This window comes from Charadrius vociferus, unplaced genomic scaffold (genome assembly GCF_000708025.1).
Source record: "Charadrius vociferus isolate BGI_N301 unplaced genomic scaffold, ASM70802v2 scaffold260, whole genome shotgun sequence".
NCBI lineage: Eukaryota > Metazoa > Chordata > Aves > Charadriiformes > Charadriidae > Charadrius > Charadrius vociferus.
In genome coordinates this window covers 536,823-548,020 of record NW_009646410.1, presented here as the reverse complement: position 1 = coordinate 548,020, position 11,198 = coordinate 536,823, and the positions used below count along the sequence as shown (strand labels likewise).

Sequence of the window (11,198 nt, the reverse complement as noted above, 5' to 3'; positions counted from 1 at the left end):
CACCCCGGCTGTTCCCTCGGGAGCAGAGGGTCGCACTGGCGCTCCAGTGGCTTCGGTGTGGGTCTTCAGAAAGTCCCTCAAAGGGCCCTTGGTTTTCTCATGTGTGTGCATAATCCTGTAGCCTTTGCAGATCCACAGCCCCTTGCTGATGCTCATGTGTGGCCTTGTGCTGATGCAGCCGAATCTCGGTGTCCCTGGTTTATCAGTTTTGGTGGTTTCAGCAGCACTACCAGTCTCTGGAGCTTATAATTTCTCAGGAGATTTTCATGCTTTATCTCTCGGCACATGCTTTCCCTGTTTGGCCTGCTCTTTTCTGGTAACAGTTTCTCTGTTGGCACTGATCAGTAGCAGCAGACACTATTCACATAAAATCACCACTGGTGGCTTCAGAGGGAGAATAGCGACCTCCAGCAGACAGGCAGGTCAGACAGGGCGGACCGTTACCTTCCACTGTTGGCACAGTTGGGTTTGTTCAGGTACATCCATAAATGTGTGTCTGGGGCAGCAGTGGAGGCCCTCAGGATGGGAGGGCAACGGGATGGATTTAGGTTTCCTTTCAGATGGGGAAATTGTGGTACTGACTAAAGCTGTAGAGCAAGTCTGTGGCGGACCCTACAGGTCTTAGCTTCTGTTTCCTTGAGCCAGCTGCTGAAAATCACATTTGCATTCTTGCAAAGTTGCCCTCTACTTTTTCTCAGCTACTAAGTTTTTCCTATGAGACCACGTGGGTGGGATGCCGCGATTTGAGTCTTGGCAGCAGCATTGTATGATGTATCATGGCCACACACCTCCAGCAGGCTGCTGTAGCCTATGGACAGATGTCTGCAGTGCTGCTGAAGATGCTCTTAACTAGTTGTTGGTGATAAAATCATCAGCTGCTACTGCCAGATCCAGAGGATGATGTCTTTCTAAGGCCTTACCCTGTAAAAAATGCCACCTGGAAGTTTGCTGCCTTTTGGTACCTTCCTGAGCTTGTTGTGTTGTTACAATAGGAGTTCATAGTAGGACACGGTAGTAATAACAAACTAATCTTTAACCTTCTCAGGACAAGTCTGGTGAAAGCTGAGTGGAAGCCAGGACAGGGCATCGTAGAGCTGCAGTCCCCTGCGGTGAGTCTGCTGCAGAGTGTACTCAGTGCCATCATCTCCCGCTGGCTGTTGCAGATTCCTTAATTTGCTTCTTGAAATGGGAGAGAGCCTGGTTGTCAGCAGGGAACAGCCAGAGCCCGTCACGGATTTGTGCTTCTGTTCCAGGGGAAGTTCTGGCACACCATGGGGTTCACAGAGCATGGCAAACAGTGCCTGCTGCCCGAGGAAGCTCTATACCTGCTGGAGTGTGTAAGTAGGATACCTGTGTGTGGATGGGGACATTGGGTCCTTCCTGAATGACTGGAGGAACTGAAGCAGCTTTAGACTGAAGTCTGAAATCGCTTGACTTGTGTTGGTCCCTGCTGCACTTTGAGCAGCTGATGAACAGTTGGTTCTTGAGGAATCATCTCTTTTAGCATGTTTGGTGATGGAGTTTGTCTCCAGGCCATACATTCATATGTTGTACTCCAAAGCAGCCTCTGTGTCATTGACAGTGCGTGTTAGTTGGATTGGTGGCCAGTTTATCCTGCTGTTATCGTGTTTAACCCATTCCTATGTCATATTTGAGAGTGGCGACTAGGAGAATTCTAGCTGATCTGAATTTCTGTTAGTACAGCTAATAAATCGGCTCTCTTATCAGAATGAGAGAAGCATGAGGAGCGTGTTACGAAGTTTTCTGTTGAGATCTCTGTTTACGTTCTTGCTCTGGAGGAGATGAAACACACATTTGTATATCAATTACTTCCTTACCGAAATCTATAGGTATAGGGACCTGAACTTCCACAGTCCAGGAAAAGTCACTGTTCTGTGAATTTCTGGAAACGAGACCAAACCATTATCTTCTGTTCCTTGCAGGAGTTAATTGGAATAAAATGTTTGATACTTGAGAAATCCTTTTCCTCATAACTGGTGTACAGTTAATGAGGACATCTGAGACTGGTCAGTGCCTTCTCTGTCATAAGTTGACTTCCTCCCTTATCCAGTGTATCTTAGATATTTTGCAGTGACGGAGTTCGTAAGTTCGTTAGCACAGTTTTTCTGTGCTTCTCTAGGAAGCTGATAGTAATTAGTGAAACTCTTTCCAGCTTGGTAGGGCCAAATTTAGGCACTAAATCAGATCTTTCCATGTGAAGGGTGTTTGCATGAGAGGCAGTTGCATAGCAGCCAGTGCTGTACACGCTTTACACTTAAGCAGAGATCTTCGGGGTTGCTACTTGGCATCACTTCCCAGTATATATGGCAGAAGAAAATTTAAAAGTGGCAGACAGGGGCGTGAGACCAGGTTGCATTCAGTGCTCCTCTTCTTGCAGAAATGGTGGTTAGGGCTCAGTTGGATTTCTTTGCTGTAGAGAGTAGTTCTTTTGTCTCTCCACCGAAGCCTGTTATCAGTAGAATAGGTGCACCGATCTAAAGGGGGGCGCTTTTTTCCCCTTAGGAAAACTTAATCACATTATGGGCATCTGATGCCATGCCTTAAATCCTAACTGCAAAGAGAGGGCTTTTTTTGCCTCTGGCAATTTTTCAAACAGTAGATTGTAAACAAATTCATGAAACTAAAATTTAGTCAGTTGCAGAGTACAAAATCTCTCCCCAGAAGCAGAAAAGACCTGTTAGATGCCTTTAGCCCATCTCATGGGAGAGGTGTGGTTCCTAGTGTTTTGTTTTCTTTGTTTAAGAGTAAACACATTTAAAAAAAAGAGGAAAAAGAAGCTAGCCTAAAACTGCCTCCTGGAGGTTCGTTGCTACTGCCTGGGAAATCTACCTGTGGGATCACTGGGGCTGCAGTAAATGCTTCCGAGGAGCGGCCAATTGATGGCATCTGAGGATGCTGTCCTCTGCTCCAGCTCTCAGCTGTGCTGGTCCTAAATGTTTTTGTAGTTGTGTTGTGTCCTGAATCACTGAGACCATCAAAGTTAAAGAAAATTATCTCCCAAAGCACTGATTATTTTAACAGTTGAGTGTTGTGCTCCCAGCTGCATCCTCCAAACAGATGCAGCACTGGAGCAGGAGCTCACAGCTGTGGGTGGGAACTTCTTACCTGACTGTGAAAACCAGGACGGGGGACTGGGCATGGGAGAGGGACTGTAACTAATCCAGGTGGCACATGGGGAGGCATGGGTATCCTGTGAAGGAGGGTGCTGAGACCAGTGGGAAGAGACCGGTGGGTGTGAGCTTGCATATATTTTTTTCCCTTTGATTCTCTCATCACCAAGCTTTTGCCCTGCAGGGCTCTGTTCAGCTGTTTTACAGAGATCTGCCCTTGTCAATCCAGGAAGCCTACGAGATCCTGCTGTCCCAGGAGGCAATGAGCCTGCCCCATTACCAGGTGTGTTGGGACCTCCAGCTGTTGCAGGGAGGATGAAGGCAGAGACCCCAGCCTCTGCCACACAACATCTTCCAGTGGCTGAGAGCAGAGTAGGACAGTTAGGGAGGGAAGGGGAGGCGTTCTCAGTTTTTCCCACTTACCTTCTTCCAGATGATCAGTTCCTGTTTCCCCACCTTTGCTTTGGGTCTTAACCCTGGTGTTTTCTCCTCTGCCAGTGCCACACTGTGTTTACCCAGTTGTAGCAGAACTGAAGTAAATTGTTTGGTTTTAGGGTAGTCATTTAACCCTCTTGCTTTCCTTTGCTCTAAGGTGTTCAGCCACTTGAAGCAACTGGGTTATATTGTACTGAGATTCGACCCCAGGTAACCAGCTTTTTCTTTCCACGCTGCTTTCTCCTTTCTGAAGACTCTGAGCAGCTCTGTGCCCACTGCATGGCCCCAGTGGAACGGCAGAGAAGAGAACTTTGACCCTGCATTCCATCTCTTGGGAGGATTAAAGGCTAAAAGTGGCACTCTACCCTTCCTTGCTCCTCCCTCTAGAGGAAATGATTGGGAACATGAAATGGGGCATGAACTGAGGACCATCCTGGTCCTGCTTGTCGATTTTCTGTGCCTGGAAGAAAAGGTTTTTGTTGCTGTATTCTGGGGGCTGAGCAGAAGGGTAGTTTCACTGCCCCGCCCTGCTGTCAGCCTCTGTGTTGGTGTCTCCTTACAGCACTGTCCTGTCTCCCTACGAGAGGCAACTGAACCTGGAAAGTCACTGCCAGAGCTCTGGGAAACACCATCGCAAAAGGAGGAGGAGTTCCAGCCCCCGGTAAGGATGTGGCCCAAAGCATTCTTCCGTTTTCTCCCAGGCTCTGTGGCTTGGGAACAGCAACTTCAGGCCTTTGTGCTGTGGGTGACCTGTCTGGCACAGCTGCTTTTGGCTGTCCCCTAGCAGTACAGTGCTTTTCCTGAACTCTTTGCAGTGTGCCCTTTTGTCACATCTGTACTTAATGCAGGGCTAATAGGGACAAACTGCCCCTGTGTCTCCCAACCGCAGTGGTGAGTTTCCAAAATAGAAGGGTAGAGAGATCAGTGCAGGAGAAACATTTGGCAGATGTCTTCTCTTGCTCTTTTGTAGAGGGAACGCACAGACCACAGTGCACATCTTACACTTACCCACCCCATGCTGGGACCGTACAGCAGAGGGCATAGTTGGGTCCTGGTCCTTGCACGTGGCCCCTAGACATTGCCAAAAGGCAAATAGAATCTGACATAACTAGTGATTTTGCTCATAATTATGACAGCTTCCAGTAGGTGGCATCATCCTTTAAGAAACAGGGAGGTCAAGACTGGTCTGCAAGTCCTTTCCTGTTAACAAGTAAATCAGTGCCTGAGGAGTTATGAAATTTTAGGAACTGAGAGATGAAACTGATGGTTTAAGAATTGCTCCATCTTCTCTGGCATCAGGGGCTGAATCTCGTACCAGTAAGAGGTGCTAGCAAGAAAGTTTCTGCCTGGCCTGTGCTGGTTTGGCTGAAGTCCATCATGTTTGTGTGGAGGTGTCTGGGTCAATCTATGCGGGGTGTGGAGGCTGTGTGGCAGGTTGCAAATGTTGGTCTGTACAAATCAAGGCTGGGATTCTCCTGGGCATGGAAGTCAAGCCTCATGCAGGACTGCTGAGAAATTTATTCTGCCTTTGGCGTTCCCTGCTTGGTTTTGGCTTGCTTTTTTCCCTTCTCATTTTGTCACACAAGCAAACGCCCTCCTTCCAGCCAACAGGTTGTTGTAAAGGGTTTGCAGACCTGTCTGGGGGTTCCTACCACCTTTGCTGTCCTTCCTTCAGGCTTGGCAGACTGCGTTCTTCCTGTTAGCAGTGAGGGAGCAGGATTCAAAGGGAATAAATTTCCACCACACTCTCCCTGTCTTTTATGCTGTTGCTTCTGTCTTTAGGTTGCATGAGAAGAAATATAAGGTGTCGGAGGACCTTCCAGAAGCTGAAGGGACCTCCAAAAAAGCTGGAGATGACTGTGGAGACTCCAGCTGCCTTCCCATGGATGAACAACCCTTGTCAGACCAGCCAAAGGAATCACATGCTGGCAGTGGAGAGGGAGAATCAAACCCAGTTCCTCTTGATACAGGACAAAAGGACTCCCTGAGCCCCTCCTGGAGCCGTGCTGGAGACCATAAGGAGAGCAGCACTGGCACCCGTGCACCCCGCTGGGATTTTACCACCATTGTCTTGCCAAACGTGGCCCCAGACCAGCCATGTACACATCTGCCCTCACCTGACAATGGACTCTTGCCGGAGAACGTGCCGGGGAGGGAGGTTGATGCAGCTTGCTGGTGTACACGCATCAATCAGAAACAGGAGAAACTGTCACGGAAAGAAAGGGAGCAGCGAGAAAGGGAGAGCAGGTACAAGAGCAGTGTCAATGCTGACCGGGAGGTGAGGCACTGCTCCAACTGGCAGGAGTACAAAGCCCTTCTGGCACAGAGGAGCCGGCAGAGGGTTTGGAAACGACCGCCACATCTCTGGGACCAAGCTGTTACACCGCTTTTGCGGCCAGATGAAGCTACCTCACCAGGTAGTGGCTCTGGGAACTTGACTGGGACCCTCTTCTCCCCCCCAACTCTGAAACATTGCCTGGTATGCAACAGCAAAAGGGATGGTGTGGAGAAGCTGAACATCAGTTTAGGGGACAGTACCTTGAGAAGGAGAATCTCATTAGAAGGCCTAGGCAAAGCAGGCAGAGAGGAGCCCAGGCATGGGCACGGGGAGGGAGAAGAAAGCTTGTCCTCTGCCTTTCAATCTCTTTCTATAGCCCACTCAAGTGCCAGCATAAACAAGGCCCTGGGAGGTCTTCTAATCCATTCCCTGCGTCCTACTGTATTGCAGTCCTTCCTGCTAGGCTTTTAGGCATGGGAAATCGGGGCCAGCAAGATGCAAAGCAGTTGCAGGGTGTTCTGGGCTGTGAGCTGGGAGGAGATGAGGAAGTTGAGGTCTTTGAAGTAGCCAGTGGTGACTGTGGTGCTGCCAGCCATTGTCGGAGGAGGAAGGCTTGTGGGTGGTGGTGGAGTGCTTGGAGTGCCCTGGGAGAGAAATAGCTAGTCTGATCCTTTCCTGTTCTTTCTCCTTCCAGCTGCGCTCCTCCAGCAGATCAGCGTGCTGCAGCCCTCCCACATCCTGGATGGAGCCTCCCGGTTAGTATCCAGCCAGCCAGCTCCTAGCTGTTAGGGAGTGGGGGTGTCTTGTGACTGTCCCTGCTTGTGAGGTCTGTGAGACGCTCGCAGCAGCAGTTTGGGAGCTGTTTGGCATCCAGGATGCTGAGGGAATCCAGTGCTCTGCTCCATGGCCCTGTTGGATCTGTAGTGAGGGGTTGACATTTCCGTGAAGTACCAGGTCCTGCAGCAACAGAGCTAGGGCGTTCCAGGCCGATTAAAACATCGGGGTTGCTCTCTTCCCCTGCCACTGCCTCTCTGCACCCCAGCCAGGTGATTTCCCACAGAGGTTTGGTTGAATTTCACCTATGCCTCATCCCTGGAATGTGCTGCCATCCCTGCTGCAGTGATTATGAAACCTTGGCTTTGGGACTTCTGGTTCTGCTCCTGCCTCAAAGAGTTTGTGTGGAGTCCCTGTAGGGCAGAGCAGTGCCGTGCTTCTGTATCTGTTGGTGGTGCTTCTTGCACAGGGGTTCCCAGAGATGGGAGCGGGGCAGATGTGGGGTGGGAGCTTGCTCTGGTCTAACTACAGGCAAGATCTGGAAAGTAATTAGAACAGTTGCAGCCTCAGTCCTTTGAGGAGTGAAGCCTTTCAAAGGGCTCAAACAAGCCAGGCGTCAAGAGCTTTTGCTCCCTCTTTGCTGTATCTATACCCCAGAACATTTCATTCCCATACGTATGTGGAAGTGTTGTCTCTTCTGTAGGCTGCAGGAGGACCCAGAGGGCATGAAGATAGACTTCAACGTGTATCAAGCAGATGCTGTGGCCAAGTTTAAGAAGACAAACCCTGGGAAGCCATATGTCAGGATGTGTGTTCGGAGGTATCCATGGGTCTTACGCTGTGTTCTGAAACGTAGCAGTTGCTGTTGCAGAAATGAAGTCCTGATGATCTGTAAATGACCCAGCATCTTGTGAGCTTTACCGATCATCAGCACGCCTCCCTCGAGGGTGGTCCTGCCCAGGACATTTTTTTTTTTTTTTTCCTTTCAGTTCCTCCTTTGTTGGAGGCTGTGGCTGACAGTTTCCCCAGCCCTTGCGCCCAGCCCACAGTATTTGGTCATCTGGTTGCTGCTCATGTCTGAGTGTTACTGGAGTGAGGAATAAGAAGCCACGGCTGTGTTTGTGCAATGCTCATGAAACTTAGGGAGACCTCAGTTTTGCAGGGAGCCATATGGTAGCTGAATCCTCAGCCTGTGCAGATCCTTACGAATTTCTGGAAAGATATACCTTCCCAGAGCTTGCTACAGGCTCAGGGCCGTGGGTTTAGTATTTTGATCTTTGTCAAATGTAACTTTAAGATCAGTACGAACAGAGGATAGGTGTCCCCTTTCTTGGTGGATCCAGAATCCGATGCTTAAACTCCATATGCAGGTACAAAGTTCAGTCTCTGCTTTTTCTAATTTTTTTATATATACCAAAACTGTCCCTCCTCCACTCTGCAGCTGCAGTAGCCAGAGCAAGGAAGGTGGTAACGCAGTTTTACAAAGGTCTGTCATGAGCAAGTAGGGTGATCCTTGCTTTATAAATATTTTCATTCATGAGCGAACAGACTCTTCAGAATTAAAAGGAGGGAAAAGCAGGTCAGATGTTGATCCCAGCAACCTAAAGATCTTCCTGGCACAAAGGTATTAAGATTGCACTGGGCTGGCAATTTGCCAGTAGCCCTGTGAGCTGCATCTAATAGGCACAGTGTGGAGCAGTGTGCAGTTGCCCTTGTTTTTGGCAGAGGATTTGACAGCTCCCAGTTCCCGGCATGCAGTGTATTCTCGGGGCTGGCAGCCTCCTGCTTTGACTGAAAGGGGTGGGGAGGGTCACTACCGACTTCTAAGACCAAAGTGAGCGGTTGTGATTGCTGGCCAAGACAGCTTTGTCTCTGTGTTCTTCTTGCTTTGAGAACAACGGGATGTTTTTCTCTCTGCAGCTTTGATGAGCAGATTCCGTCCCTTCGGGCTTTGAAGCAGGTTACGTATCAGAGTGGGGACGTCCCAGTGGTCTTTGCGCTGGTGGATCACGGAGAAATTGCCTTTTATTCGCTAAAGGAATTCAAACTGCCGGTTGATCTTAATCACTGAACTTGCTGTCACTTGCAGAAATGGTATGGGATGAAGGGAAGAGCTTTACTCAGGATTTGCTTTCTTGATTAATGAAATATTACAGAAAATGGAGCCTGTGATAACTGGAACCTTGGGTAGTTGACCACTTAATTTGCTGTTACAGATTTCACCCAACAAGATGGCTCAGGCATAATAGCAATATTTATAGCAAACAAATGTGTGTGGCTTAGCTGGGCATTTCTGGACTGGAATAAATGCTGCTTGCTCCACCTTTCTTGTCTTGTGGACCACTACTCTGCCTTTTCTCTGTCATCTTTGGCTGACCTGTGGACCACTAGAAAATGCTTTGCTGATGATCCTCCTGTCACATGTTAAGAACCACTGTGCTACACCAGTCCAATGGTTGGAGAGGCATTGAGGTCAATCAGGGACAGAATAAGCTGATCAGATCAGTGGTGGTGTCCTGAGCCTCTGTCATTCAGCTACGCCAACAACCACCAGATCAGATTCTGATCTGAAAAAGGCACAGCCATAAGACTCAGCCACCTGGAGTAAAGTTTCCAGGCACTTGAGAGCAGGCAACTGTGCCTTGAACACTATTTCATCAGCTCCAGAGCATTGCAGATGGCATCCCAGCTTCATGCTGTAGCTGCTGTGCTGAGATGTGTTTTGGCCTCACAGCATTACGCCATATTCAAGTTTGACCACTGATATCAGCATACTGTATCTGATAGTCTCAACAGGGCTGCACTGCAGCCCCCTCTGTTTCAGCCTGATATCCTCTTTCCTGGCTGTGGATCCTTGTCTTGTCTTTTGCAAGTGAGAGATCCCTCAGTAAAGAAAGAAGCTATAAATTCCTCATAAGCCTTCCAGTTCTATGGCTGCTGTGCTCCAAACTGAGGACATCATTGCTTTCGAAGCCCTACTGTGAGAGCTTTCCATGAGGATATCCAGGTACCAAATTTGCTTTAGCCTCTATGCAAAGGTGCCAGTGACAGGTGCCAGAGAGTCTGCTCAGTGGGTAGAAGCACGCTGAGTATGGCTGCGTTCTGTATTGAGGTTCTTCAGAACTGTAATAGTAACTGGTTTAGATGCAGTTTATTTGGTATTTTTTTAGTTCCTTTTGGAGATGGGGAGAAGGCTAAGCAATAAAAAAGCCTTTTCCAACAGTGTGAGCTCCTCAGTGTGGTTCTTAATTCCTGCAGAAATGTTAATAAGTTATGCAGAGGGAGATAGATACTCTTGGGGAGGCTACTGGGACCCTAGTAGCACCAGCTGGTGAATGCTTGCTCATGGTCATGCAACCCTGTGGCTGCGTAACCCTGCTCCTACGCCTGTCTGTGTTTGGATCCAGCTGCTGCCCCGTTCCCTGGGAGGGCAGTGTGACTCAGCCTGGAGGAGTCCCTGGGTCCGCTTGCAGTTCCTGTTGGCACACGACACCTTGCCATTGTCCTCCTGCAGGGTCAGAGGTATGGTGGTCAGAGGTATCGTAGCCCAGGGTGGCAGGGATCTGCTGCAAGCACTGCGCCTGGTCCTGTTTCATGCACACACCCCTCTTATCAGATGCTGGAAGTCATCAAGGCTCTGCTGAGGTGAGGGTCTGACGGCTCCCACACACCCTCCCCTGCTTCTTCCTCCTTCGAGCACTGCTTGTGCTGATAGTCCTCTTCAAACGCCGGGGCTGTTGGCAGCTCTGGTCTGTGCCCTCAGCGTTGTCCCAGACTGTTTTGCAGATTAAAGGCAGTGGGAAGAGAGTTTCTAAGAACAGGCACAGCCAGAAGAGCTCCAGTCTGACCCACAGGGCTCACGTTTGTCCTGGAATTAGGTCAAACTCCTGTTGATTTCAATCAGTCTCATCTGCCTATGCCAAGGTGGAATTGTATCGATGAACTCTACAAGAGCCACCCAGTGAGTTTCGCTGGGGCACAGACTCCCTGATTCAGCACAAAACAATTAGAGTTTAATAACCACTGCAGGGAGGATTGAGAAACTGTGGCTGCCTTGCTCAGCACCACACCATCTGACGGTGCCTTTACCAGGACGGGATTATGATGCAGACTGATACCACTGCTTCATTTTGGCCTGTGATGCAGATTGGCTGGTTGTTGCAAGAAGATGACAGAAACGAATATTTTAATTGAAAACCACCACTTTTGGAAGCTTGGCTAAAACGTTGACCATTACTGGCCCCTTGTCAGAGGTAATTTCAAGCTTTTACACGGATGCAGAGGGGTTGGCAGACTTTGGACTGCTTCTGCACTCCACACAACTACTGATTCCTCGCTCTGCTGTTGTTCCCTGCGGTAGGACACGGGCTGTCTGCAGCCGAGCTGTGCAGCAAGACAGCGGCAGTTGTGTGGCTCTTTCCAACTAAGGCTTCAACTTTCTCTTAAGCTTTTCCACCTCTTTTTCGCAGGAAGGTTAGTGCGAAGCCGAGCGAACAGACCCAGGAGGAGGTGGTCTGACGCGGCATGGGAGTCGCCTTCCCCGGTCCGCCACCCCTGGGCTGGGCCGGGGCCGGGGTCCC

At 49.5% G+C, this 11,198-nt stretch overlaps 1 protein-coding gene across 1 annotated transcript in view; it reads left to right on the top strand.

The window, feature by feature from the left end:
• Nucleotides 1-8,689, top strand: part of TSEN54 (TSEN54 tRNA splicing endonuclease subunit) — a 39,498-nt gene extending 30,809 nt beyond the window's left edge. Inside the window, exons 2-10 of the mRNA XM_009879933.1 lie at nucleotides 993-1,109; nucleotides 1,254-1,337; nucleotides 3,316-3,414; nucleotides 3,724-3,776; nucleotides 4,129-4,227; nucleotides 5,349-5,983; nucleotides 6,539-6,599; nucleotides 7,322-7,438; nucleotides 8,539-8,689. Of these exons, the coding sequence (XP_009878235.1) occupies nucleotides 993-1,109; nucleotides 1,254-1,337; nucleotides 3,316-3,414; nucleotides 3,724-3,776; nucleotides 4,129-4,227; nucleotides 5,349-5,983; nucleotides 6,539-6,599; nucleotides 7,322-7,438; nucleotides 8,539-8,689 (1,416 nt within the window). The remainder of the gene's footprint in view (nucleotides 1-992; nucleotides 1,110-1,253; nucleotides 1,338-3,315; nucleotides 3,415-3,723; nucleotides 3,777-4,128; nucleotides 4,228-5,348; nucleotides 5,984-6,538; nucleotides 6,600-7,321; nucleotides 7,439-8,538) is intronic.
• Nucleotides 8,690-11,198: the final 2,509 nt, after the last annotated feature.